The sequence below is a fragment of the Anas acuta genome, chromosome 4 (genome assembly GCF_963932015.1).
Source record: "Anas acuta chromosome 4, bAnaAcu1.1, whole genome shotgun sequence".
Taxonomy (NCBI): domain Eukaryota; kingdom Metazoa; phylum Chordata; class Aves; order Anseriformes; family Anatidae; genus Anas; species Anas acuta.
In genome coordinates, this window is record NC_088982.1 from 33,200,192 (window position 1) to 33,227,057 (window position 26,866).

At 37.9% G+C, this 26,866-nt stretch overlaps 2 protein-coding genes across 5 annotated transcripts in view; both read right to left on the reverse strand.

Moving 5' to 3' along the window:
• Positions 1–216: 216 nt before the first annotated feature.
• Positions 217–18,842, reverse strand: BBS7 (Bardet-Biedl syndrome 7). Its single transcript, XM_068680650.1, has 19 exons — positions 18,488–18,842; positions 18,322–18,387; positions 18,182–18,244; positions 17,452–17,627; positions 16,635–16,821; positions 15,955–16,027; positions 14,461–14,577; positions 13,037–13,167; positions 12,191–12,275; positions 10,581–10,683; positions 10,177–10,369; positions 8,601–8,675; positions 7,473–7,538; positions 5,239–5,378; positions 4,082–4,246; positions 2,879–2,988; positions 2,691–2,794; positions 1,211–1,334; positions 217–357 (listed from the first exon to the last, which is right to left on the reverse strand). Exons 1-19 carry the CDS (start codon positions 18,521–18,523, stop codon positions 221–223), a joined length of 2,151 nt encoding a protein of 716 aa, XP_068536751.1. The 5' UTR covers positions 18,524–18,842; the 3' UTR covers positions 217–220.
• Positions 18,843–18,981: 139 nt separating this feature from the next.
• TRPC3 (transient receptor potential cation channel subfamily C member 3) overlaps positions 18,982–26,866 on the reverse strand; it is a 40,918-nt gene continuing 33,033 nt past the window's right edge. For 3 of the 4 annotated variants that reach the window (XM_068680645.1, XM_068680649.1, XM_068680648.1), the window contains exons 8-12: positions 26,396–26,591; positions 24,387–24,596; positions 22,178–22,261; positions 20,989–21,064; positions 18,982–19,533 (exon numbers count right to left, since the gene is read on the reverse strand). In XM_068680645.1, the coding sequence (XP_068536746.1) occupies positions 19,391–19,533; positions 20,989–21,064; positions 22,178–22,261; positions 24,387–24,596; positions 26,396–26,591 (709 nt within the window). In that variant the 3' untranslated portion in view covers positions 18,982–19,390. Of the gene's footprint in view, positions 19,534–19,969; positions 20,006–20,988; positions 21,065–22,177; positions 22,262–24,386; positions 24,597–26,395; positions 26,592–26,866 lie in introns of all 4 variants that reach the window. The other variant, XM_068680646.1, reaches the window with a different exon arrangement.

Consider the following 26,866-nt stretch of genomic DNA (forward strand, 5'->3'; position numbering starts at 1 on the left):
GCTGCAGCCCGGCCTCCCGCCGCCGCCCGGAGTGGCGCCGCGCTCGGCGTTCAAGCGGCCCGCGACTCTTGAACGGGCCAATGGGCGCCGGGGGCGGCGCGGGAAGGGCGGGGCCGGGCGCTGAGGCGCTTCATGGCGGAGGGGGGGGGAAGGGGAAGGGAAGGGATGGGATGGGGATGGGGCTGGCCCGGGGGAGGCGGCCCCCGAGCCGCGCTGCCCCTCAGGCCGCCGCCTCGAAGAAGGCGATGAGGCCGTCCTGCTCGCAGCCGTCCAGCATCTCCAGCAGGAGCGGCACCTTGGTCTTCACGTTGGTGCCTTTGAACTTGAACTTGTCGATGAAGAGGTCGGTGATCATGCCTGCAACGGGACGGGCAGGGGGACATGGCACCTGCCCCGCCTCAGCGGGGCTTCGGAAACAGCCTCACAAACTGCATCACTTTAAAAACAACGATTGCCTTTTAAACAAACCCCAAACAGCTAAGTTCCCAAATCGGGATTTCTGATTATCCGAGACCCTGAGGAAGGAGCCCACCTCACAGGGTGCGCAATGAGGGCTGCATTCCCACCAGAGACATGGGCTTCCTACAGGCAGCATCTGCCAGAGGTTCCCTAAACTGAAAGCTGAATGCAGACCACCACAAAAGGTCACAACTTCCTTCACTAAATTTGGTATTCTAACATGCCCACTTCCCATCCCACCTGCGTTGTTCTGCCTTTCTGCTATTTTGTAACACCTCACCACCCAGACCTTCATCACTCATTTAACTTGTGGACACTCATAATGCCAGCCTGGACTCACACCTGTCCCTTGATCCTGCCCAGGAAGCCAAGCATCATACACATTAAAAATGCTGCCCAGTAGGAACTGTAACAGCAAATAATCCTCACACTTCTCAGTACTATGCTCACGGTAACAAATCAATTCAGTAATTCTCAGGAGAACAATTCTTAAAGAACTTTAGAGAGTTCCTCCAAGTTAACAGTGGCATAAAACAACCACTTTTAATACATTCTGTGTTTTGCTGCCTTACTTCTAACTTTGGAGTTTCATTATTGTGCAGACATGCAGCCTTAGCTTAGCTTTGTAAGCCCACTTACTAAGTTACTTCAATTCTACTAATGCTGACTTCGTAACTATTTCAGCAATGGGTAGCATGCTCTCTGGACATTAATTTGCATTTAGAACAAAAAGCCAAACTGATCAACAAACCGTAAAGTCTCTCGAGATGTGCAGGCTGTTTCTTGTACTCCTCAAGCAGCTGATCCGCCTCTTCCAAAATACTGCGGTATTTTGGCAGCAGGAAGTCCACATTTCCCTCATGAACTTGTAATTCCTTGAAAAGATTTTAAATCATAAATATCAAAAGGTGGTTAAGAACATAGAAGTAAAAAAGAAATGAAGCTTTGATTTGACAAGAGGAAGTACTTCAGAAACAAGACAATCCCCTTCTAAACTAGCAAGAGTTACATTCAAAGAGCCTCATTTTTTAGGGCTTCTAATGATACGCCAGCTGTTACTTGTCACTTCATACACTAGATTTGCAAAATTCCATGTATTAGAGCTTCCAGCTCATGCCAAACACAGCATCGCTCCACAGCTCTGCCCCTACAGAATCACACCTACTGAAGGCTCAAAGCCTGCACCGTGCGTTCATTTTTAGGCAAAGTATATTCCTGGAATGCGTGACACGTGTTAAAAGTCCAAAGGTAAAAGTAATCTCTGGAAGCATCACCAAACTCATGAGAGCAAGAGATTTTAAAGACTAATTCTAAAATGCCCCTAGCTACTGTCGGATCAATTTAAGACAGTCAATAGGGCAGTCCTGCTGCCACACCCAGAAATACCGTTCTTTTCTAAACTAAAGGTTACGCACCTCGAGTCTACTTGGATAATAGCTTTCATCAGGCACTAGATTATTTTACTGCCTATTATCCAAAAGATGAGTGACAAAAAAAGATTTGCTGACTAAAAGAGAAACTACAAGCACTAAACACTTTCTCTAAGATGTTCAACTTCACTATTACTGCACAAGCAAAACATGCATTAAAAATTAATTCTCTATTATCTTTCCACTTGGTCAAATCAAGCTTAAGTAAAATACCTTTAGCCATAATAACATAAAGATACACACAGTGATCATTGGTAGTCCTTTTTCCTACAGACTAAAGAGTTCTGACAATTAGTATCTGATTCCACCAAAAGACAAGAGATAACTGGCTGTCCGTTTTCTCTCACACCCACACCCAATAATACACCAAAAGAGATAGCAAGTTTCTGACTATAAAATCCTGGTTGCTGGAGAACTCCGACAAGCTGCCTAAGTGGTACCTCCCAGAGACTAATCACTGACGACAGAATTAAGCAAAGATTAATAAGCAGATGGCAAAGATTGAACTGGAAAATAACAGCAAGCAAGAAGAATGTTAGATAGCAAAGCTGGCTGCCTTCTGCTCTCCGATTTAAGCATCCTCAACCATTAGTCAGTAATCCTACATGTTATTCACTAGTTATATGGCATAAATTGGAGTTTTACTTTGAGAAGGCAGTCTCACAGATAATTAAAGTACATGTCCTGGGAATAGAAACAGAGCAGATACCCGTATGACATGCATTTGACTTTAGCTATACAGCTTGATATCTGACAACATAATCCCCACAAAAATCCTTCCACAGGAGTTCAGATACTTACTCTCAAAGCATCTATCAAGTGAACCTTCTTGGCCAACAGCTGCTGATACTCTAATTTGGGGTGGATGAGCTTTAATGTGTGCCTCACGGATTCTTCATTTATATCTAGCATGGAGTCAAGAAAAATAAAATTATTTTTGAGAATATAAAATGAAACCAAGGATAATAAAACACCTAAGCAAATTTTACCATACGATATGTTGAGATTAATCTTTCTTTTCGTAGCCTCTTTGGAAAGCACATCTTTTAGGATGGATATTGTAGAAATGTTGTCAGACTTGAAACATCCCTCACCTTTTCTATAAGGGAAGAGAAACTTCATATGAACAAACTTACAAGCACATACATGCATTAGATTTGTCCTTATATTAAGATGTAAGATTTACAAATGAATGCTCATATTAATTAGCCTCTACAGAGGTCATAATGACTCTCCATACGTTAGGTGGCTGTATACACCTACGCTAGCCTTTTCTTTCCTACTCAGGCTGTAATCCTCTCGGAGGTCATTTGCTTCAGGACACAAGACAAAGCAGTATCTTTGCACAAAGACAAAGCAGTTTTATCTTTCACACATGGCACTAAGGTTACACAAGTAAGACTTCTGATGGTATTCATTCCTCCCAAGTTTTATCATTGCGATACTTTGAAGACAAATGGCAAGCTTCAACATCAGAAAGGAAGAAAACAATCAATCAGAAACATATCACCCTCCTAAAGCCCACTGCCCAACAACTTTCTACGTTACGAGTAAACAATACACATATTAACTGGATGCAGGCTGGAATCCATTTAAGTACAATAATTATTTTTTCCCCACTTTGCAGCTCCCTTTCCAGGCAGAAGTATATAATTTGCAGAAGGAAGATATAACTAATCAATTTGTGAACAGAGTGTTAGCCTTAAACACATGAAGTATCAGTCTAATCTAAGTTGCAAAAATAATTTTTCAGCTAAATACTTACTAATGTTTTTGTTTGCATGAATATTAAATGCCTTTCAAGTTATTTCTGCTCCTTAGTACAAAAAAACACAATACGCATCACAAAACAACTTCACTAAACCATTTATGTTCTTCAAAATTAAAAAAAAAAAAACAACAAAAACCACATCATCCTAAAAACATATCAAGCCTTTCCTCCCTGGCAATTTTGGGTTTGGAGCAACTTCAGGAGAAGCCTATTAAAGATTGCAACCTTACTGGATAGTGCTCACCCCAGTAATATTTGACGACGGTTTCTACAAAAAGATTCCTGTTCTCACAAATAGTTTTGCAGGAGCTGGAGGGGGTAACAGCAGCATGTCCATGAAATGGTACTCACAGACTGGTCAAGAATGAGAAACACAAAAAGCCAAGCACAGACACATTGTGCTTTATTAATTGTATTTTACCTGTAAGAACTTTCAAGCTGGGTTCCCAGGAAGGTGTTCTGAAAATAAAATGTGACGCTGTCTCCAGCTGGAGTCTTTTCAGGGACTTCAGGCAAGCAAAACACAACCCAAGAGTGAATTTCAGCAAAACTGAACTGTCCTTTGAGCATCAGTGTGTTCATTGGTCTATGACGTCATGAAAGTAAAAAATAAAATAAAATAAAAATCTATTAGTTACAAAGGATGTGCATTGTCAGTGCATTGATAACCCATACGTGAGAACAGTTGAGTTCCCAGTGGTTATCTCTTAAATCAATACAGGGCATGAAGTCAGGAATCTTGCTAAGCAGTTATGTAGCACAGGTTGGACATACAGGCAGTTTTCTGTATTTCAAGACTAAGAGCTGTGCGTACACGCAGGTTTTATCTCACAGCAGGCATGTCAGAACTGGATAAGAAACCAGTTGGAAGCTTCTGGCATATCCCGTTTCAAACTGCTAAACCTGAAACCTATGTCAAAGGTAAGTAACTAACAACGTAGAAAATATGACTAAGCCTCAACGGTTTCCCATGCTGTAAACCACAGATGTAACATTTATGTCAAGAACACATTTGCATTTCAAGTCAATGCATTTGGTATCAGTCCTTCAATCTTTCAGTTTTGTTCTAATGCTAGCAATACCTTGGCAGCAATACAAGATGTTAACTGATAGGGAAATCAAGTAGAAATTGCATAAAATAGTAGATTTCAAACACAAGGATAAGGAAGAAAAGTCTTGGCTCAATTTTGCAGTCAAATTAACTATGGGAAAAAATTACATGAAAGGGGTGGAGGGGAGACTGAGGCTGAAACAGAAAAGACTGCGGTTACTATCACAGGAGGGTTTCCTTTGTACCACGCCCTCAGCTCTATTAATCCATGGGGCTGCACTGCAGCCCAGGTCAGCAAAGTGAAAAATAATCTGAAAATGGGTTAAGAACAGCAAGAAAAACAGGAACCTGTTAAATCTGCATTTCTTTTTTCCTGAAAAAACAACAACCATAAAACCCATAAAATCCAATACAGGCTCAAAAGTGTAGGTTAGGAACAACACACTTATGTGTACAGAGTTAAGTGTTTCGACTGGACCGTGTTAGTTTTTCAACACAAAAAGGGATTAATTTCTCTTTGCAGATACCTGTCATGGTCAATCGAATGAGTTCTCTGATGAAGTGAAAGTGGTTTAATTTGGTACTGATGAACTTGGCAGGTTTTGGGTTGAATTCTTGGAGTTACGTATGCCTGAAGTGTTCCATACTGTCCTTCAATTGATCGGATCTGTAGAGGAAAAAGTAGAAACCACAAGAAAGAACAAGAGGAAATAGATTGATTTACCAAGATTTGGAAAACTGTTACTTACTCAAAACATATTAAAGAAAATTTGTAGATTTTCTGCAGTACTTCAAGAATGTTTAAAGTACTACATTTACTTGATAGGGCCACTACATAAAGAGCAGATCGAGAATGTTTTAAAACTAGACAAAGTGGTGTCTAATGAATTTCTGTCATAATAGTTGAACGCAGTGGGTTTTATTTTCTTAATTTCTGGTTAGTTAAAATAACGAGTCTGTGACTTGTTTTTAATTCTTCGGTGGCCCCATTACTATTACGTGTCTTTTATTTTGTTCTTAAGAAAAAATAAAAACATCATAGCTGTTAAGGAATAAGATAGAAGAAATTTAAAGAGTCAACAGAATTTAAAGGTATTGTCTGTACACCATTCATCTCATCCTAACAATCAAAGTTACCCATGAGCTGATTTTGGAAAACGAAGAGATTGGATTTAAATTCAATTCTCAGAATACCCACTAAGCAGGATGTGTGAACACATCCAAGACAGTAAGCACTGTCTGTACCTCTGAAGAGGCAGCACTGCAACAACTGCTTATGTGCAGAGACCAGTTGCACAGGCTGCGCAAAGAAGTCTGTCACCTGCCAATAACTCAGGCAGAGTCAACAAGAAATACTATCCCATATATCTGGGTAGCTCTGAAACCAGACAGAAGAGCTACTGAAACAGCTTTACACAAGCAGAAGACCAGAGTGGAGTTCAAGTACAGGTGTGTTTTCTAACCTGGATTACGTCACCTGGGAGACATCCACTTCAATATGTTTTAGTAAAAATACATTAGTAAAGAGAGTCCTTTTTGGAAATCATCACAACCAAGTTCTTGTACTGCTTCTATGTGTATATGGGAAATAATAAAATAAATAAATAAATAAACACCATGTGGCAGGTGCTGGGTAAGTAATTCCCTGGGCATCCACAGTGTACTGAGGTGAGGTGGCAGGAGAACCCGTGCAGAGCGGATCCATCACAACAGGATCCAAGTGCAAGAGCGGTACTTCAGTGTTTTGACAACAGGCTGCACTATGACGACACATTGCAGCAAGTTTATAACTGTTTTCAGTGGGAAGGTAAGCAAGCTTTTTTTTTAAAAAAAACAAACAAACCAAAAAAAAAAACTTGTGACATTTACTCTTCAGCTTCTATTTTTACTAGTAAAAGTGGCCAGGGTCATATCCCTAAATTAAAAGAACGAAGACATGGGCAGATAAAGTGACCTGCTCAGAGTCAAAAAGCACCCAACAGCATTGCTTAAGAGAGGGACCCAGAAAATAAGTGCCTTAATTCTGTCTACTAGGTCTGTTATTGTGACCTCAACAAAACCAAACGAACTCTTTTAGATTTGATGCCTCTTACACAGGCTTGAATTTCTAAAAATCTTTAGACTGCTGATTTTGCATAAATGCACTTCAGATTACGAGGCTGACGAGTCAGATGAGTGCATGGAGTGAAAACCTACAGTCGTGCGCACCTTGAAGATTACCTTTACTAAGCATAATTTTCTTTCTTATTTTCCCTAGTGGAAGCCATAAAAAAGTTTCAATTTGTTGTGTTGTCAAAAAGAAACTCAACACCCACATACCTTTAGCATAAGCACAGAACTACAGGATTTGCATCTTCTGCAAAATATAAACGCTGTTTATATTCCCTGGTCAGTGTAACTTCCCTCAAACACTTCTGAGGACAAGAAGTGCCAGAGCTTTCCTTCCCACACTTCTCCACTTTCAGTCCCACCCAGTTTCCAGAATCAAGTGTTTTCACTACTGGGGATTTCCCAACTGCTTTCCTTCTGGGGACACTTGAAAGATTTCAGGCTGTCCTCTAAAGTAATACATTTTTAGAAGCCTTTAGAAACTCTATACACAAATATAAAGGAATAGTAGCCCCAGACTAGAAACTTCTCAGGAAACAAGCAGCAGCAAAAACTGGATAGATCATTTGTTCAGGTTAAATAGTCAATCCAGGTGAAGATCTCTCCATCCCACAGCAGAATTTCTTATGGAAAACATTTTGGAGCACTTTACCTTAAGTTCAAGTCTCGTAGTATTTGCTTGGCATCGGTAAGTTGCAAGAAGAAAATTGCTATTGGGCTGTGAACACACAAAAAAAGAGGAAAGATAATACAAAACAGGTCTATTATAAACAAAGATGTACTGTAAAGTTTTTGTATTTATGCACAGCTATTTTACACAAGTAAAAAGTGAAAAATGTAACCTTCAGTTCCCTTAAAAATTCCAACTAGTTTTAATGGTGACAGAGTTTCAAAAATTTCTCTGTATACACACAAATCATCTGAAGTCTCTTTTATTCCTAAATACTACCACGAAAATTATACAGATAGAAACTTCTCATCTGAAGAATGCATCTGTCATCCTTACCACTCATCTGCAGTATTAGCCCAACATCCAAAAACTAAAGATCAATAAGAAAGCACAATAGAAAATAAATAAATAAAAAGCTAAATTGAATGACAAGAAACTTAAAATAAAAATTTGATTTCTGAAAGCTCCAGTGTAGACCAATGATGTGCAAATTCAGTTCTTAAAACTAGAACACTTAAATGGACCATTACTGAAGACATCAGGAAAGATTTTTCATAATACCAAGGTAGTTTCTCAATTCCCAGCTTGCCCCCTCTCCCCAAAGAAGCATCATAAATAATTCCATAAGTAATTTAGTTTATAATTATATTAAAAATTCACTCAAACACACAACTCTTTTCACAGCAAAATTTTCATGCTTTAAAGTGTTTTTTTTTTTTTTATGTGATACAGTAAGTAAAAAAATATGATGATCTTCATCTAAATTGCTTTGAAATAAACATAAAGGATACTGACAAATGACAAAGACTGGAGAACAACACTGAGCATGCCTTCAAGATTCCAAAGTAGGCAGAAAAAAGTGCAACAGCAGTCACTCCCAGATCCTTTCATGCATATTTTGCTTTGTCCTATGTCAAGACCTGCCACAAACACCTAATTCTGCAATATTTCTAATCAAATTAAGATCTCCCAAATTACCAAATAAGGGGTTTTGTTCCATGTATTTTAAGTTACAAACATATAAATACAAATTCTCTTTTCCATATACTGTATTGAGATCGTTCATCATACCATTTATATAGACATGGTTATCTCTCTCGTTTCACTCACCTCAGAATCACAGCTGCTAAAGCTAACAACAGCAGAATTTTTATCCACATCCAGCAAGTCTATTGGGACATCACTCTGCAGAACATATGAAGAAAGAAAAATGAAGAGCTTAAGTTCTTGCATAGCTTCTAATGCACTTATCCTCTAACTGTCAGCAGTTATTTTAATAAGGGTGATTGTTTCATCATCTATATGCAAGTGATAAAAGCTAAGTAGACATGCAGCTTACTCCTGAAAATTTAATCCCAGAGTAACATGATGATCTTCCTCTTATTCTTGTGGTGTCCTGAACTCTCGTGTGGGTGGCTTACAGCAATGTCAATATAAGATGTGCAACTTCATCTTTCAGACATGCATGAAGTATACTCAGGACTGAAGTGTTTCTCTGTTTTCACCAGGGGATTACAGCGCTCATTCAGGAAACTAAGGATCATGTTAGATAACTATTAACAATCCTTTGACTTACACTAATACTTCTGACACAGACCACTTCTTATCTAGGTATGTTTTTACTGGAATTACAATGACATCTAACACTGTTTTGAAAACAAGATTGAAGTGTATTACAAATGATTAATTACTTTATTCAGTACTGCCTTGTAACTTCACAGAAGTGCCAGGAAATACTGATAAAAAGACAACATACTTCCTAAAAAAAAAAAATTATAAGGAGTTTTATTGCCTTCTTCAACAGCAGAAGAATACTGGGCAGAACTTTTTATTTCTTTAAAGAAAAAGCCCCAAGCTTTAAAACCTATAATAAGTTCAAGCCTAGATCAAACAATTTCATTATTCCTTGCTTAGGTAAGGAAACTGCAGATATTACAGACCTGCAAATTAGTTGTAGTTTAGCATTTCTCAAGTAACTTTATTTTTTTTTAATTAAAAACTTAAAAATACATGCATACAGTATTTCCCTTACACTTGTTATGGCAATTTCACCTTACAAATTCCTCTTTTGCAGGTTTCTCTCCATACATATCCCCAAAGAAGTTAATTCAGTCCCACTATTCTTTCTAAATACCAAAGGTAACATCTATTTCAGCTGCTGCAGCAGCAGGATGATTCGTTACAGCTACTTGACTTGCCAGAAATATCTGTCACAGATAACATATAGATCAAATACTGTTCCACACTGGAAGCGCACACACGGCCCACACCATTTCAAAACTAATTTTCTACTACAGAAGGTACTTAAAAAGCTAGTGAGAAGCTGCACCCCTCATTTAAGAGTTACTGAGCTAATTGCTATTTAAATAAGAAGGGACATGCAAGAGTAAACACAAAAATTACATATATAAACCTGGTAGTACTGTATGTGTTTTGTACTTTGTATGTACTTTGGCAGATAAATGCTGTTCTGTTCATTAAGGATTTAAGTCGGATGTGTTCCCTAACAAGAATATACAAGTTACTTCAAGATTGCAAGGCTATTCATATCAATTCCCTCCTATAACTCTTCAGATAGTTAAACACAAACACATACTTAACCTATTATCACCTGGCTTTTTAACCAGGAAGTCTGATTGTTTTATTTATAGATCAAGAAAGCCAAAAAGAATAGAAACATGCTCACCTGTACTAGGACATTATCAATAGCTGTCTGCACCTCCAAGATGAGACTGTAGCTAGCATCATCCTTATTTAAAGTAAACTTATCGTTCACGCTAAATGCAGGTACTGAAGAAACAGCAGTACTGGACTGAGAAGACTGCTGGTACTTTTCACGTTCCTGAAGTACTTTCATCTGTAGGTGTTCCAGTTCATTCCTAGAAAAGAGTAATCAGGTATCACGTCTTCAAAAAATTAGCAAAAAGAGCTACAATAGAAATTAAGTATATTATGCTTGCAAGGCAACCATGTTTCTTTTCTGTCCACTATTGCTTCCAAGCAGAGTGACTGGTAACTCCCCTTCCACATGCATAACATCGAAGATAAAACAGACTACATAACATTTAAATTTATTTCTAGTAAAATTACCTTAAGGATGAAATCTTGCTCTGCATTTCTTGACTTAATTTTAGTTCTTCACCTGATCCACCTTCTCTATGGACAGGTTCTGTAGTCAGTCCCGTCAGCCAGCCTAAACCAATATAAGAAATTTATATTCCTTATAAGCTATAAAGAAAAGTCTACACTCAGCTTTTGTACACGTACAGTGATTTTTGTCTCTGACACTAGGTAGAGAGAATCAAGATTTAATTTTACCCTGTTTTGGAGGATTAATCTAGACAACAAGTAAAGAATTTTATGGTCAGTCTTAATTTACAAATTGGAAAATACAACTTATTTTTCAGAAAGTATTGTGAACAATAAATACCTCTATAGCAGTTTTTTTAATGTTTCATTTTCCTCACCTCTGAAAAAACCTTCTCTAATACCTTGAATAATTTGCTATTGCTAATCAGTATTATTGTTGAAAATAAAACAAAAAAAAAAGATGTGCAATGTGAACACAGCAAACTACGCATTGCACAGTGCATTTTGAGATAGAATGCTACTGGGTGAAGTGAAAAAAATCTTTTGATTTTCTTAACTACACTTACTTACAAAAGCAAAAATTAGTTGACTATGTCCTGACACCACAGATACGATATGCTGACTTGATCAAATAGGTGTTTCTAGCTCCAGTTACCTCCTCTAATGAATACAGAGAGACAGCTTTATTATAAAACCCATCCTAAAAGCTCATATGCCCACAGTCCTTAGCTATCCAGTTTAAGTAACACGAAAGCCTAACACTGAAAACCCAGAGGTGAGCACTGGGTTTTTCTTCTGTGATTGACAGATTTTTAGAACATTCCCACAGGCACTAGATAAGCCACCAAGGACTTCAGCCACAATATTGCTGCAGCCTCTCATACCAAAACAATCCATACCAGGTCACACAGAAACGCCTTTTTATCCTACTTATACTATTAAAATACAAAAAACTTGAATACCATTAGTTTTCTATAAATGACTGAGAATTGTATCCTGACACAATACAACATTTTGAATTTGAGAGGTTTCAGTAGGCTATTTTTTTAGCCCTGAAAATAACTAAAGTCAGGGAACTGAGTATTTTGGCTCCCAGCAGTTGACGTCTGTAGTTGGTTAATTACAGCCTCTGACAGGTCGACAGTTGGGAGGGGCTGCTGAAAAGCCTCACCTGCAGAAGCTCTACTTTCTACTAAAAGCAAAATCAATCCTATGCAGAGCCCCAAAAAGCTGACAAGAATGGAAAATGATGACAAATTTAAAAAAAAAAAAAAGCGTATCTATCAACATTTTTAATACTACAAAAAAAAAAAGAATCCTTTGGACATATGACATTTATGTCATCATAGGAGCAGTCTACACTAGAGAATAAATAATCACCGTGTTACAGTGTAGAACACATTATAAATATCTTGAAATATATTTCAAGTGAAGAAAACATTTTTTGAAGTGTAAATATTAAAACCAGAGAGATCTTTCCAACAAAACATTATCCCGGTTCCCATCAGGTCAGAATTTTGAGATAGGAGCTGCACTAATGACACAGCTTACTTTATTTTTACCACATCACCAAATCCAAATCTTATTGGAGTAAATGATATGAAGCTTACCTGAATACGTGGATGCTAAAACTTCATCATACCCATCTTTTCCTACACAGCCACCCTGGACAGACGCAATGCTCTCTGATAAAGCCTTCAAATAAATACATTCAAGCAGAGAGAAATATCACTGCACTTGATTTAGAAGTTTGTGGTTTTTTTTTTTTTGTGGGAACTTTAAAGGCTTCTCTCCTCCTTTTAGCTGCACCACAAAATACCTACATGGATGCAGAGTATCTAGATCCACAAGGAGTACGCTAACTGATAACTATTACAGATAAATCTAGATGTTTTAAGAAATGCATTCTGATTGTACTCTGCATGACACAGACAGTAAAAGATAGGATAAAACAAAACCCTGATGGACAGTATCTTTGCAGCACAAATTAGCAGTCTGACTGAAGGCTGAAGTCATCACTGTGGATCAAATCCAGTATTTCAACAATTCAAACCAAAGAAATGACCTTTAGTAAAGTCCTAACAGCTAACACCTTACTATTTTATAAGCAAAACAGACCACATGCAATATGGTGTTACTTTTTTTTCCCTTGAGAGAGAAGCACCATATTAGGTTTCACTCAGTAGTTTCAGGAGTTAGGAGAGCCAGAGCTTTAACATATCCTCCACACAACTTTGATTTTTGCTGTAATCAAGACCATTTCCATTTCTGTTTCTTAAATATTAGCATAGTGCTACGAAGTTTGTGCTTTCAGCATTACAGAGCATATTAAATTAAAAGCAAAAAACAAAACAACAAAAAAAAACATTTTAGCAGTAGTAATCTTGAAGTTTTGAAACACAGAGTTTTGAAATTAATTTTTCCAGCAAAGAAGAGAATAATGAATGTGGGCTTACATAATCATATCGAAGGACAGGCTCATCTACACTCTCAAAGCTGTAGATTTCCAGCACTCCATCATCTCGCCCAACAAGCAATTCTTTAACTCCATCTCCCACAATGTCAAAGCTATCAATACACAGGATACCTAATGGAAAAGGAAACAAAGTGTTTATTTTGCCTTAATTGTTTATGACACAGTAAAAGTAATTGTTTACGACACCGGCTGAACTACACAGAAATTCTTGGTTGGCTTTATCGATGCTATTTCTGAAAGGGTCCACTAGAGGGCTGAAGTTTAAGTGCCTGAGGTTCATGATAATGAAGTAGGTTTTAAGGCAACCAAAACTACTACAGTTCCCCCGCGAGAAGCAATGAACCGACTCCCTTCTACTGTTCAAACAGCTCACTTCTGAAGGGTTCAGTTCCTCACTTTCAAATTTTTCCGGATTCAGTATTTGTCTGCCCAACTTTGCCAGCTGAAGAGGCAAGCAGTCAGTCTCCTACAGCTGACAGAAAGCCCCTCGTAAATGGACTGCTGTGAATTCTAATTCTGGCTGAAGAGACAGACACAGGGTTCAGGCCTGTGTGGACACAGATCAAGTTTGTGCTGCTACACATCATCTTAGTGGAAAAACCCACAAGCAGGCCATTACAACAACAACTAATCATGGCTGGACTGGACACAAATATAGGGTCTGGAAGAACGCAGCACAAGATTTTGTACAAAAACTGAGATGGAATTCAACTTTTATGACTCATTTCATATGAAGAGCAAGGACATACTAAGAGGTATTTCAAGAAAACAGGTTAGCAATATCTTTCATGAGATCACTAAATTTAAGAAAAAACATCTATCCCTCTTCTTCTCCTTTATAAAGGAGTAAGCAGTAACACATGCTGCAAAAGCAGCATATCAAGGCTAAAATAGGGAAAATATTGTACTATGCCCTAACAAGTTACATCACATTATGGAGCTGTGAGGAGAGCCTTATTCCATCTTCAGACAAAAACCCTAATAATGGCTTTTTTTTTTTTTGGACGTCTTCCAGAGAAGATGCTAACATTGAATTTTGAAGGGACTTCTAAGGCCACTGAATATCTGAAAAAATATGGCAGGTATATTAGGATTCAAAATAGTCACCAAAATTATAAAAACCTCAAGTGATCATACAAATGCACTGTTTTACAAAGGACACTTCAGTATATTTTGATTTCTACAGTAAAATTATGAAGTACAAAAAACTCAATGCAAGACAAAATGATTAGATTTATTTATAAGATTATCAGAAAAATTAGAGTTTATTCATTAATATCACATATTAACAAAATTATAATATACCTCCTAAAGACCTATATATTATATTTCCTGATTATTATATTGTAATGAAGCCCCAGCTGTGCCTGAAAACAGACCTGCTGAGAAACCTGAGAAACATACCTCCTCTCTTTTTTTCATTTCCTATTTCCCACTTATGCAGAGGAGCAGAACCAGTAATCTGGGTAAGACCTAGTTTACCATCAGAAGTTCCATATACAATTTCTTCTCCGGAATCACCTAAAATCATAAATCAAATTTAGAATCAATACAATTAAGCACACCTATTTAAAAGGCTTGAAAATATCATGTAATTATACTCTGTATCCCATTTGGGGAAAAAGAAAATACTAATATTAGTACGGTATAATGGAATTGTCGGGCTTTAACAGAAATGGTGCCCCTGTACTGGAGTTTTGCCTAAAAACCATTCATAATCCCATAATTTAAAATTAAGGAACAACAGACTATTTAATTGCCTTTACAGAAGAGAAGTTGCTCATTCAGAGCACACATCTAATTGTGAATGTTGTACCAAGACTTAAGCAAATACGAACTATTTTCCAAAACTAGACCTGAACGTTGTCAAATAACCTAACAGAAACTAAATTAAGCACCAGATTAACACACTAAAGCGATTTATATCAGGTTAGAACAGATTACCAAAAAGGATGATCAAACTATTTTAAGCCTGATCCGTCCACAGTCTCAGCTGATGTAAACTCTACTCAATATTCTCATCAATCCAGGGACACATGGAGGTAGTGATTCTAGTCATGAAAATCCACATGTACACGAAACCCAATCCCAGCACTTGGGCAAGACCCCTGAAGTCCAGTTCTCGTCTTTACACAATCTCACTGCTGCACTAAGAGGCTTTCAAATGTGAATAACATTTAGAATTAAAACAGCCATGTGCTACTGGATTCAGACAGCTGTTCTTTAAATAGCTCTGACAAAGCTTTGGTTTTTGGTTGGACCAGATGATCTTGAAGGTCTTTTCCAGCTTGAATGATTCCATGTTTCCATGTATATATGTATATAGTGTATCTCTTATGTGTATGTTTATAAATAAACACACACATATGTATCGATAAGAGAATCAAAATCAGAACAGATAAAAACAGAAGTAATCCCTACTTCCAAACCTCCACAACAATTTTGCCAGCATCTCAACCTAAAACTACTGTACTACTCCTTTCTCAGCGTCTCAAATCTAACCTCTTGCCTAATGAGTAGAAATACTGCAACTCTGGCTCAGAAACAGTGATCTTGTGCACGAAAAAGGAAGCTTCAAATTCAGAATTTCTGTTACTGTCAACACACTTTTCATCCTATTTTCCATGTATGAACCTTTTCTATTACAAGAACAACAACAAAAAAAGTCAATACTATTATTAAAAGTGGGTTTGTATCTACATAGATACCACTATCCTGTATCTTTGTTCTATAGGTAGAATACATACGTAAGAAATGGCCTCACATAGTTTTCTATTACATTTTTAAAATCAAATTCAAAATCCAGGAAAAATGTCATTAACAAATAGAAGCTTTTAAATCTCAAAAACACATTAAAGGAACATTATTTAGTAGAATATACATACAAAATTCCATTACCTCCATTTCCATTGTTTAAAGCAAGAACAGTAGGTGGTCCAGGAACTTCTACTTCATACAGTAAATCAGATCCCTAAAGACAAGAACTATCTTGAATAAGTAAAAATACACAAAGGCAAAACAGTCTTATATCTGTTTTTCATTTTTACCAATTTCCTTGTGGGAAAGACATTTCTAAACCAAAGTAGAGTAAAGTTTATATAAATAAAACAGTGTTTTTTTTTTTTTTTATTTAGATCTTGAAATATGTTACCATTAAAAAAAATTATGACAAAATCTAAGCATGTCTGTCAGTAAGAAATAATTGTGTTACCACTTGACACCACGCAGACTTGCTACAAAAGTAATTTGCAAGTAAGAGTTGCCAATGAATTATACATTTAATTCCCTTGTGTAATCACTTCTTAGGTAAAAGCGTAATACGGACCCATTTTTTAACTACTACCATTATGACTTCCAAAGCCTATTCGTAGTAGAGTTGTATCAATGCTCATTTTTCAAGTTTACTGTCATGATTTTCTATTAAAAAGAAATAAAAAAGTACCTGCACTATACATACTAACACTGCCAAATAGGATGCAACATGCATATATTTATATCTAAACCACGCTGATTCCTTTAAGAATTAATCCAGTGATACAGCATCAATACATAAAACAAAAACAAACAAGTATTGTAACCTGTAAAACTCTGAGGAGTCTATCCTGACATGCAAGTACTGGTGTAATGGAATTCACTTTGTCTACAGGAAGGCAGAGAACATCATTGATTTTATCTCCTGATAGGTAGTAGTGTTTGTCTTTGCAGTCGCAGTAATGGTTGTAGATATAGCTCGCACAAAGAAAGAGGTCTGCTCCTGAAATATGCCTGAGAAAAAGAAAACACTTCTTGTAGCATTTTGCCAGAATATTTGCAGTGATGTTCTTTTAAGTATAGTAATACACACACACTACTGCTTTGAGCCCTGCAAACTATTTCAATCAAAACAAAAAGTTTCTTACAAACGCTAAGATTATGCAATTTCTATAGCTCTCAAATTACATATTTTATCTTCATGTAAAATCTTAAGAATATATTTACAGAAATGCCATTAATACACTCTTACTAATTTTTCTCAAGCTGTTTATTATATGGTAAGCATCTTAAATCAAGATCAAAGAATCAATCAAACAAACAAACAAAAAAATACAACAAAGGTAGCTCCTGGTCTTCTACAGCAAGGGTACAGGACCATAATACGCAAAGCCAATAACCCCAGCTATGCTCATCTACATTTGCACTGATTAGAGGGCCTCTCGAACGGTTCCAAGCCTGCATGAACTTCTTCAGCTTAACACTAATTTTCTAACTTCCTTCTCCTTCATGTCAAGGCACAAGTTAAAGCTGGACTGACATGTAGCATTACTTACATGTACATAATATGGTTATAAAAAATCATAAAACTATAAGCTGACAATCTGCTACAGGTATGAAACAAATACAAAATACTATACATACATAGCTTTGATATTTTCAGTGAGATTAGTTTCAAAGGAAAGAAACTGCTTCCCTCTCTTTGTGAAACCTCTAACTTCAGATCCCGTAGCCACAAAAATTTTCTCCTGCGGTGTATTAAGAGCTCCTCCCAACTCCAATCTTGCAATTTTTTGGCCTGGCAGTGTTTTGAACACTGTCTATAAAAAAGAAAAAAAAAAATGGAAAGCAATCACAATTTTGTATTTATGGACATCTGTTAACAAAAAGGGTAATAAAACTGCTTTAAAATTTCTGGCAAAACTACGGATACTGCAGAGTATATACAGAGAAAAATCAACTGTTTCTCTTCAGCGTCGCAAATAAATCAACCACTTTCTAACTTAAGAAGCATAAAAAGCTGTAGAAAGGAAGAAATTACGATTTATTGTTAGCATTTCTCAACTGTAGGACAGCTGGCGGCTGTAAAAAGCACTTTGTTGGTTTTGTTTTCCTTAAAAACAAACAGCCACGAGCTCTCTCCTCCTCCTGTGTTCCACTCTTATTCCAGAGGACACATGGATTTCTTCCTGTTTCTGTAGGATCTTTGCAAACTGGCTACCAATCCCAATAGAGGAATAATATGTATGTAATAAGACGATATTTTTTTTTTTTTTTATTAAGCTGAGCCTCGGGTCACAGAAGGGAAAAAGAACCGAACTGACACCACATAAGGCGGGTTAAAGGTACGCGTAACGGGCGCGTTTACACTTACCACAGGCTCTCCCTTTTTCATGCCGAAGCAGGTGACGACCCCGTCCTGATCTCCGACGACCACCTGGAGCAGCAGAGCACACCGTTACACCTCACCCCCCCCACAGCCCCCCAAAACCGCTGCCCCCCGCTCCCCGCTACCTTCTGCGTGGCCGCCCGACCGGAGGCGGGGAGCAGCCGCATCGTCTTCTGCGCCGTCACCCCCACCTGCAAACACAGCGGCTCTCGCTCACCTCCCGTCCCCTCCCCTCACCTCCCCGACCCCCGCAGGCGGTCGGTGGGTGAGGGGGCAGCCCCCCGGCCCTACCTGCAGGTAGTCGACGCGAGCCAGGCTCAGCTCCATGCCGCCGTCACCCCGGCAACCCCCGACATGGCGCCGGCCGCCGCCCCTCAGCACCTCCCCGCCGCCGCCGGGAGGAGCCTCCACAGCGGCCGCCCCGCTCCGTGCCAAAGCAGCGGGACCGCGGCGCGGGTGAGGGAAAAAAGTTTTTTTTTTTTTTTATTTAATAAGGAAGCAGCGGAGGCGTGGGGCGTCTTAAAAAATCAGCTCTAGCACGTGAAGAGACCGAGAGCGCGGCGACTGGGGAAGGCATTAAAAAAACACGGGTGCAAGTCAGGGCGCTGAACGGAGAAACGGGAGGGCAGGGACGGGTGTGTCCAGAGGCGTTACACGGTGCTACGGCACTTCCAGGCACACTTACCCGATTTTCTTAAACTCTTAGTGATCACACCGTGAGGTCTCAGCTCCTACACACGACTAGCATCGCTAATAAAGAATACAGACTGCGAGTAACCCTTGGCTGCTCTCTACTTGATTTACTGTGTTATCAAAGGTCCTACTGGTACAAGGAACGGAATACTACACTGTAGCCATTATTTTAATTGTTTCTTGCAAATTTAGTGCAAAGAAGTTTCAGTATGTATTCAGAAACCTGTTAAAATATCAGCAACTCATAAAATTACCTTCTTAATGCATAAGTGCAAAAAAAAAAAAAAAGTTGGACAATTCTTGCTTTTAGATGATTAAAATTAAGACAGCAATCTTTTTATGGTGTGTTAATAAAATGTCCTAAGACTAAATTCCAGAGAAGCTGTACATAAAGTTATTGAGTGCTAAAAATCTACAATACATTTTTCAAGTATAAGATACTGAAATATTATTGCCAATAAATAGTTGTGCTGTAGTCAAAGCCACGGTTCATTTGTTGAATCATTCACATCTCAACATGTTAGGATTTAGTTTCTCGCTGAGTTTATGTATTAGAATTGCTAACTCTTCTGTTGCTTGGGATTTATCCTCCAAGAGTTCGTAGCGAAGACTGGAGATATCTTGTTTGATTTCCTTTAATTCACCTGTAGTGGAAAAAGAACACAAAACCAAACACTTGTCAGCAAAGTCTGTTTAGTGTTCTTTAAATAATGTTAAGTCACATCAGTGCCCGCTTCAAATTATTCCCTGCTCGTTGAAATGTCCGTGGGAGCAGGTGGTGGGGTGGGGCAGAAGGCTTTACCTCTTCCTCATTCTCTGAGACATGTCCGCCCCTAGAGAGCACCAAAGGTATTCTGATGCTCCAGTGAACTCCAGTGTTGTGCTCCACATGTATACAAAACTCCAAAGACTCAAAAAAAGCCCTTTACACAGGTTAATGCGTTAATCACAGCAACACTGCTGAACAGCTGGTAAATATTAGTACCCCCCTTTTAGAGAGAAAAGGCAAGGAGATTTTTTTCTGAAGTGATATGCCAAGATCACACAGGGAAAGTGTGGCAGAGCTGGCGATAAACTCACAGCTTCTGGGTCTCTCTCCTCTTCCTTACCAATAGCCTTTGAATTAGAAAGAGTCAACCGATTTAAAATTGTTAGAATTTGACACAAGGACAGAAACAGCATTTAAATGGATACAACAGTGGAGGCCAGGCTAGTAACACCCCTCACATCATATATGCGTGCAATTGCCTGATCCATCTGTGCCAATAAAAGCTGTTCTTGTCCCACATTGTTCATCACTCCCCCCAGTTGGACAGCACACACCTGCCAGCTGAGCAGCTTGGTAAGTGTTTCTGGTACACTGAAATCATCCCAGCTACCCAGACTAGAACTGCTCATGCTAAGCAGGTGTGTTTTACTGGTGGCAGTCAGCTCCATGCTGCCTGCACCCTCATTATTTCACCTGGGGGCCTGCCCAGGCAAGGATAGGGTGTGCCTTAGCTCAGTGGGAGCATGCACCAGCACCTGCAGTGCTGACACAGACACAAAGCTCAGAAACATCATCTCTCAAAAGATCTGTGGTTGTACACTAAAAAAAGTGGCTACAATTCTCATTTTTTCCTCACCTTACAGGTAAGTACACAGCTTTTTTTACCTCTCAAAATGATGTGCAACAACAGATGAGTATTCCACACAGCTTATCAAAGATGGGAACACAAGTGGTTCATGGTCTGGTTACTTGTGTGTTCAGTTAAAAGAAACGGAGAGAAAGATATCCTGTAGCTCTGACAAGGACTGTGGAAGCGTGAATACTTTGTGAGTGATTCCTCACAAGTTTCCTCTGTGACTGCAGGTGTGTCATGTGTGTACCCCAGTTTTCTCCACCCCAATGGAGCCCATAATATTTCTCAGAAGTTCTACTTCTTCAGTTCTAATTGTCTATTTTTGTTGCCACAGGGGTAACTCCATTACTACCTACGTGAGTTCAGTGCCCCTGAAGTAGGCAAACTCATTTTAACTGAAGCCTCCACGCACCACTGTAATACTTCCAAGTAAGCAAAACAAAAATTCTCTGCAATTTGGAAAATGCTGTCGCTTACCTTCATTTACTTCGTCATTTTCTCTGTCCACTTGTGCTTTCAGAACATAACGTTTGATCAGTCTTTTCATTATTTGCTGCCAGATTAAAACAGTTATATGATCAGGTTAAGCACACATAATGAAACTATTCACTTTTCCTTCTGAGGTTGTGAGAGAGGTAGGCAAGTGAAAGAATGACTAGCCCCAGATAAAGCAATTGCTTCATATGTGCTTTTATTTTGGTGGCATGCAGACATTAACCATTACAAATAAGCACCTTTCTCATCCAGTTACCTCTTAAGTTACAAAATATCACAACTGTTGGGATGGAATAGGACAACAGGGAAAATATAGAATGTAATTTTGTTTCTTTCTATGCAGCTATCAGGTAGAAACCAGACAATTTGGCTTTTTGTCACCAATTCACTTTTTAAGAAATCATCAGATGCACTACCAGGCTACAAACTGACCATGCACGGTAGCATGGTATCTAAGCATACCTAATTTAGAATAGGTCTACTCTTCGTTTGGATTTGTCTGAAACAGTAATAAATAGCTATTTACCTTTTAAAAAGAAAAAAAAAATGCAGTATGATAGTGCAACATCAGCCATGAAAACTGTATTTTTAATATGCAACTGCCAGGATTCCTCATTTACTAATACTCTTGTACTGTGCTACCAGAATTAATGTAACTTGCCTTACAGAGTTTGTACAGGTGGGTTATGTACCTTCCGCATGCTCGCTAGGGGAACAAGAGCTTCTATTTACTCTTTTATTTCTGAACAGGAAAGAACACAGGAAGCTAATATCCAGCAGGCTCCTCTTAACAGACAGGAATATTCCCATCTGCAGAATTTCTGAATGTCACATCATGAGAAGAAGGGAAGGTAAAGTAACGCTAACCTAGGCAGACCAATGCTTCCATAGCTCTTTCCCAGAAATCAGTTTCCAAAACTTGCTTCCTGAACTTTCAGAACTGGGACATCAAAGAAAAATCTAAGTTTTGTCTGCGTCAGTTTCTTTAAATGCTTACAATAATCAGGCTTGAACAAGGACAACCTTTTTTTTTTTTTTTTTTTTTTTAAGTAGTAGACTGGGGTTTGTTGTCTACATAATGTTTTCTTCATCTCATGAAGGCAAAAAATCATTGTGCTAGTACCTTCACACACTTCTATTACTCAAAACAGCGACCAGTGGATGTACTTACCTGATAGCGTGTTGGCTGATTGAGAATGCTGTTAAAGCTGTGTGATTCAAAAACTCTGGAGTTCGACTGAGTGAAAAGGTTTAACTAGGAAACAATAAGGAAAAGTTAATATGCATGTTAGAATTGACATTTAGAAGTCAGCCCCTCTGACCCCCCACCACTTTGGTATGTCTGATTTTATAAATTGAAAAAAATGATTATTTTAGCCACCCTGTTCACAGCACAGCTCCAAAACAATTATGTTTACACAGCTGAGGAAATGAACTATGACTTATGACTTGGAGGTCAGGATGAGTGACCACAGCAAGAAGAGAGAGTCTGGCTTTAACAGAGCTGTTGTGCTCTGTGTTTAACATCTGCACACTTGAGCATATATTTCACTACAAATACATGCTCCAAACCCTTCCTGCTCAGTACAAAGTATTCGTCTAAAGCACAATTATCAGGAATAGTAATACAGCTAGAAAACAGTCAGAGTTCAATTATTAACAGATTAGCAAATTCCACCACAAAGTCATCAGGTCACAAATAATTCATTATTTTTTGTACCAGTGAGTGAGAAACAAGAAAAAAATCACTTCAGACAAGATGCTTTTGTGACTAGGGCCAAAGGTTTGTAGCTACCAACTCAGGGACCTATTTCTTACTTCAGATGCACTGGTGAGAGTGAAGTAAAATCGTGTATCCATAGAAGAATGCCCTAATCGGTATCTGTCATTAGTTTTCTGTGTGACCAGTCATTAAATGACGGCTGACCTCTCTGGTGGGCTAGAGGAGCAAAGAGAAGTCTGCCTGTACCTACACAGTAAGTTGGATGCTTTCTGTGTCACGTATATTGTGCCTATAATGCACACAGCCTGTCACTTAAGGTGGGCCACAAGTGGGGTGTTTCTACCTACTCCAGGCTGCCCGCTTTCCTGCAGGCAATCCATGGACTGGGCCAGGATTTATCTTTGTACACAGCGTAAAACTGTGCCAGTTCAGCCTGACTCATGAGAGGCTGTGAGCTGCCTTCCCAGAGGAAGATTATTTGGTTTGTAGTTAACAGAACTAGCTCAACCTGACTTGTCTCAGCAGTGACTCAGACAGAATTTTTATTCTTTAGTGACTTACAGTCTAAGCTGCTGCCGTATGATATGGAAGTACTACTGAACTCTTTGTTATAATGGCATATCTTAGGGAATCAAGGATTTTTGTTATTTTTAAGACATCTTCTGAACAGGGAGCACAGAGCAGGCTTTTGGAGCACAACAGGGTGAGTGAGTAGTTAATACCAAAAAAAAAAAGTGCTTTCAGTTAAACTGATTAACATTGAAACTTTAGAAAACATCTGTCTACTTTCACTGCCTACAGAAAACTAGAGAAAATATTTTCTTTATTGAAGATTCAGTAGTACCAACAGATCAAAACATCCAGGCTCTAGAAAAGATCTTTTCTAAAAGATAACTGGACTTGCCATTTCTGGTAATTTACAGTAAACCAAATCAAAATGTATTTTCAAAAATATTGTTTTGAGTCCTTCTAACATACAGGACCTCTAGCCTAACTTACATGTATTAAAAGAAAAAAGAAAAAGAAAAAAGAAAAGGCCAAATGAAACCTCCTTTACCTGAAAAATCAGAGAAATTATCCGATTCTCACAAGGGTGTTGCAACACTGCATTCATTAATGTTTGTAAAAATAACAGATACCTAAATTCAGAATGTCATGGAAGTGCTAAAAATTATTGCCACCTAATTTGCCTCTTTCCTGTTGTCCTCTGTTGGGAACATAGCTTGTGGCAGCAGGAAGTACCTATCATACAGCATTTTCCGTTTACCTGGTTTAGTGAAAGAAAAAGTTTCATCTCTTTTTTTTTTTTTTTCCTTCCTGAACTAAAAATCTTTCCAGTGGAGGATGAAAGCATCTTTGTTCAATATTTAGGTCATTCCTTGTGGGAATTAATTGCATCTTTGAAGAGTCAGTTATTTATGATTTAACCATGTTTTTCTAATCATTGGACCTTGTTGTCCTAGGAAAATTTATTGCCATTCTTTGCCTAGACGTACTGGTTCAAAACAATCTGAATTACAGATTTATAAATATAACTGCTACATTTATCACCGTACTATCATCAGAAGTACAATTTACACACTGAAAGTTAAAGAAAAGTAAAATGCTGGAATGGAAATACATTCCTTCATGATAATGAAAAGATTTCAGTACCTACCCTAGATTTGGAATTGCCCATTCCCATTTCGATGTCCTTCTGTAGCCGTCTTCTCCTGCACTTAGAGAAGTTAATGATCCTCATGACGAAATAGAAAAAAGATTTGGGGCTTGGTACAAGACTAAAGGGTGGAGGTAATGTTTTTCCATCATCAAAATATGATAACCAAAGTTTAGAACGAGCAAACTTCCACTCTACATCACTGTCATCCTGTATTAAGGAGGAAAAAAAGTATATACTTTTTAAAAAATGAAATGCAAAAAACTTCCTCCCAAATAAAACTTCTTTTAAATATCTACCCTTTCTGTTCTTATGTAAATTTTATTTGCTTGCTAATAAGAATCCCAATAGCTCTGCAAAAATGTAACCATTCTATCAAGACTTTTAAATAAATTTCAGCTGTCTCTTTATGTCAACATCTCATCATCAGTACTTAGCTCAAGCATCTGAACAATTTAAACAAGTGTTATTTTTGCACAGAGTGAGAACTACCATATAAACTCCTTGCTATTTAAAGTCAAACTTTTCTTTAATTAAATCTTTTTTTTTTTCCTTTCTTTAAGTTGGTCACATGAACCTGGTACTCAAACAAGTGATGAAGTACTGGCTCCAAGGCAGACATTGCTTAAAGTGGTAGTACTCACAGCTTTTCACATAAAGCATGAAAAGTAGCGCTGATTTATAATAGAGCACACAAAATAGGAATTTCACTGTCATGAAGAAACTGTTAAAAAATTACAAACCCGTTTTGTCCTGGTACATTCTTACTGAAGTATTGCAAGGCTCAACTTGGTCTACTACAAAGTTGAAAAGCTGGTTTAATATAACCAGCCTTCTCCAGCTGAATTCCCTGACATCCCCAGAAGTCACTGAAAGTAATGGAAGTGTCATATTAATTTGTAAACTAAGTCTGAGATTTTCTTCTTTTTTTTCTCCTGCTGATGCGTGTGCACATGTGCATGAATGTAGTACTCTGAATAATATCAGGATTTATGGTCTGAAAAACTATAATTATACTTTTATTTTCATTTCAGCAACTTGGGTTTGATTTCTAAAAGCAAGTATCTTATCCAATTTGAATTTTCCCAGACTTTTAGTGGAGTTGTATGCTAAATACTCTACTTTAACTAATTACCTTTAAAAATTAAGATACTTTATCACCATACTGAAATTCAAATAAAACATCTCTCTTTTAATAAGCAATGCAGCCAAGAATTCAAATTCTGAAATTCAAATATTTGTTCAACCAAGTCGTTTGGTAGACTTGGAGAAATACTGCTGCAGTGTTTCAGGGCATATTGAAAAGCTCAGCAAACCTACAATCAAATTTTGATATTGTATCTTAAGCAGAAAAAAAATACATATTACAAGTAGAGCTTGTAAACACTGCAAACTGCGACTCAGTCACAACAGCCGTGAAGATAAAACACCTGCATCAGACTCCAATTACAGGCAGTTACATAAATGAAGTGTGCATGGTAGTGGTGTAAGGACTGAAGTGTCTAACTCCTGCACATTTAGCTAAAAAGGTTAAAGATTGGAACTGAAAACCAGGTTTCCGTAAAAGAACACAGCAAAATACATTTAATCCATATCCTAATTATCCATCAAAGATTGAAGCGCACTACATAAAGAAAACATGCTGTAAGCATCCTAAGCGAACAGGGAATGAATTAGCCATGCCTAAAATGTTATGCTCAGTAGCTTTGTCTTCTACTTCACAGCAGTCTTCATTTGAACATTACTTTAGTTTTTAAGACTTCTGGATGGATGCCATCTCCTCAGACACATATATTTGCCACAACTACTTCTTCAGGTCCTGCAAGGACTCGCAGCTTGTCTGGGTTGTTTGAGCCAGTCCAAAACCAGTGATTTTTGTGATCGCTTTTACTGAGATTATCCCTTGATCATACTTTTGCATCATGCAAAAGATGCAATCACTAAAATAATACTTAATAATTCTGCCCTTTTTCAACATGAGAAGAGAACAATTTGAGAAAGATCCCTACCTCAATTTCTTGATAGGAACTGTTGATCATAGCAATCAGCATGTTGAGCAGAACTACCACCATCGTTACGTTGTATATGCCATAAAGAACATAACCAATGTTCTCTATGAATTTATGATCGTATTTCAAGACAACAGAGGTTACTTCAGACAAGCCAAATATTGACCAAAATAAGGTTTTGAAACTTTCTTCCACTCTAAGGAAAAAAAAAAGACAACATTATTACTACTACACAAATAAATATAAACTGTGTTTACAGTCATTGATAAACAATCTCAGGCAACTTGTCCATGAATCAGGTTTGTAGAGAACTGATCAAAATAACAAATATGCAAGAAAATATTTTTCACAGTATGCTCAGTTACCTCACTGTGCTCCATCTATGCATCATAGATAACACAGGTGTGATAGAAGCATGCAAAAGAAAAGGAATTAGAAAGCCATCATATTTTCAGGTTTCAAGATATTCTC

What these genes read in the sequence shown, in the direction of transcription:
- BBS7 (XM_068680650.1), bottom strand. Translation starts at nt 18,523, where the DNA reads ATGGAGCTGAGCCTGGCTCGCGTCGACTACCTGCAG. An exon ending in CTGTCCTTCGATATGATTAT is followed by an intron (nt 12,276 to 13,036) that starts GTAAGCCCACAT and finishes ATTTATTTGAAG; the next exon opens with GCTTTATCAGAGAGCATTGC. An exon ending in CTACGAGACTTGAACTTAAG is followed by an intron (nt 5,379 to 7,472) that starts GTAAAGTGCTCC and finishes TTTCCTCTACAG; the next exon opens with ATCCGATCAATTGAAGGACA.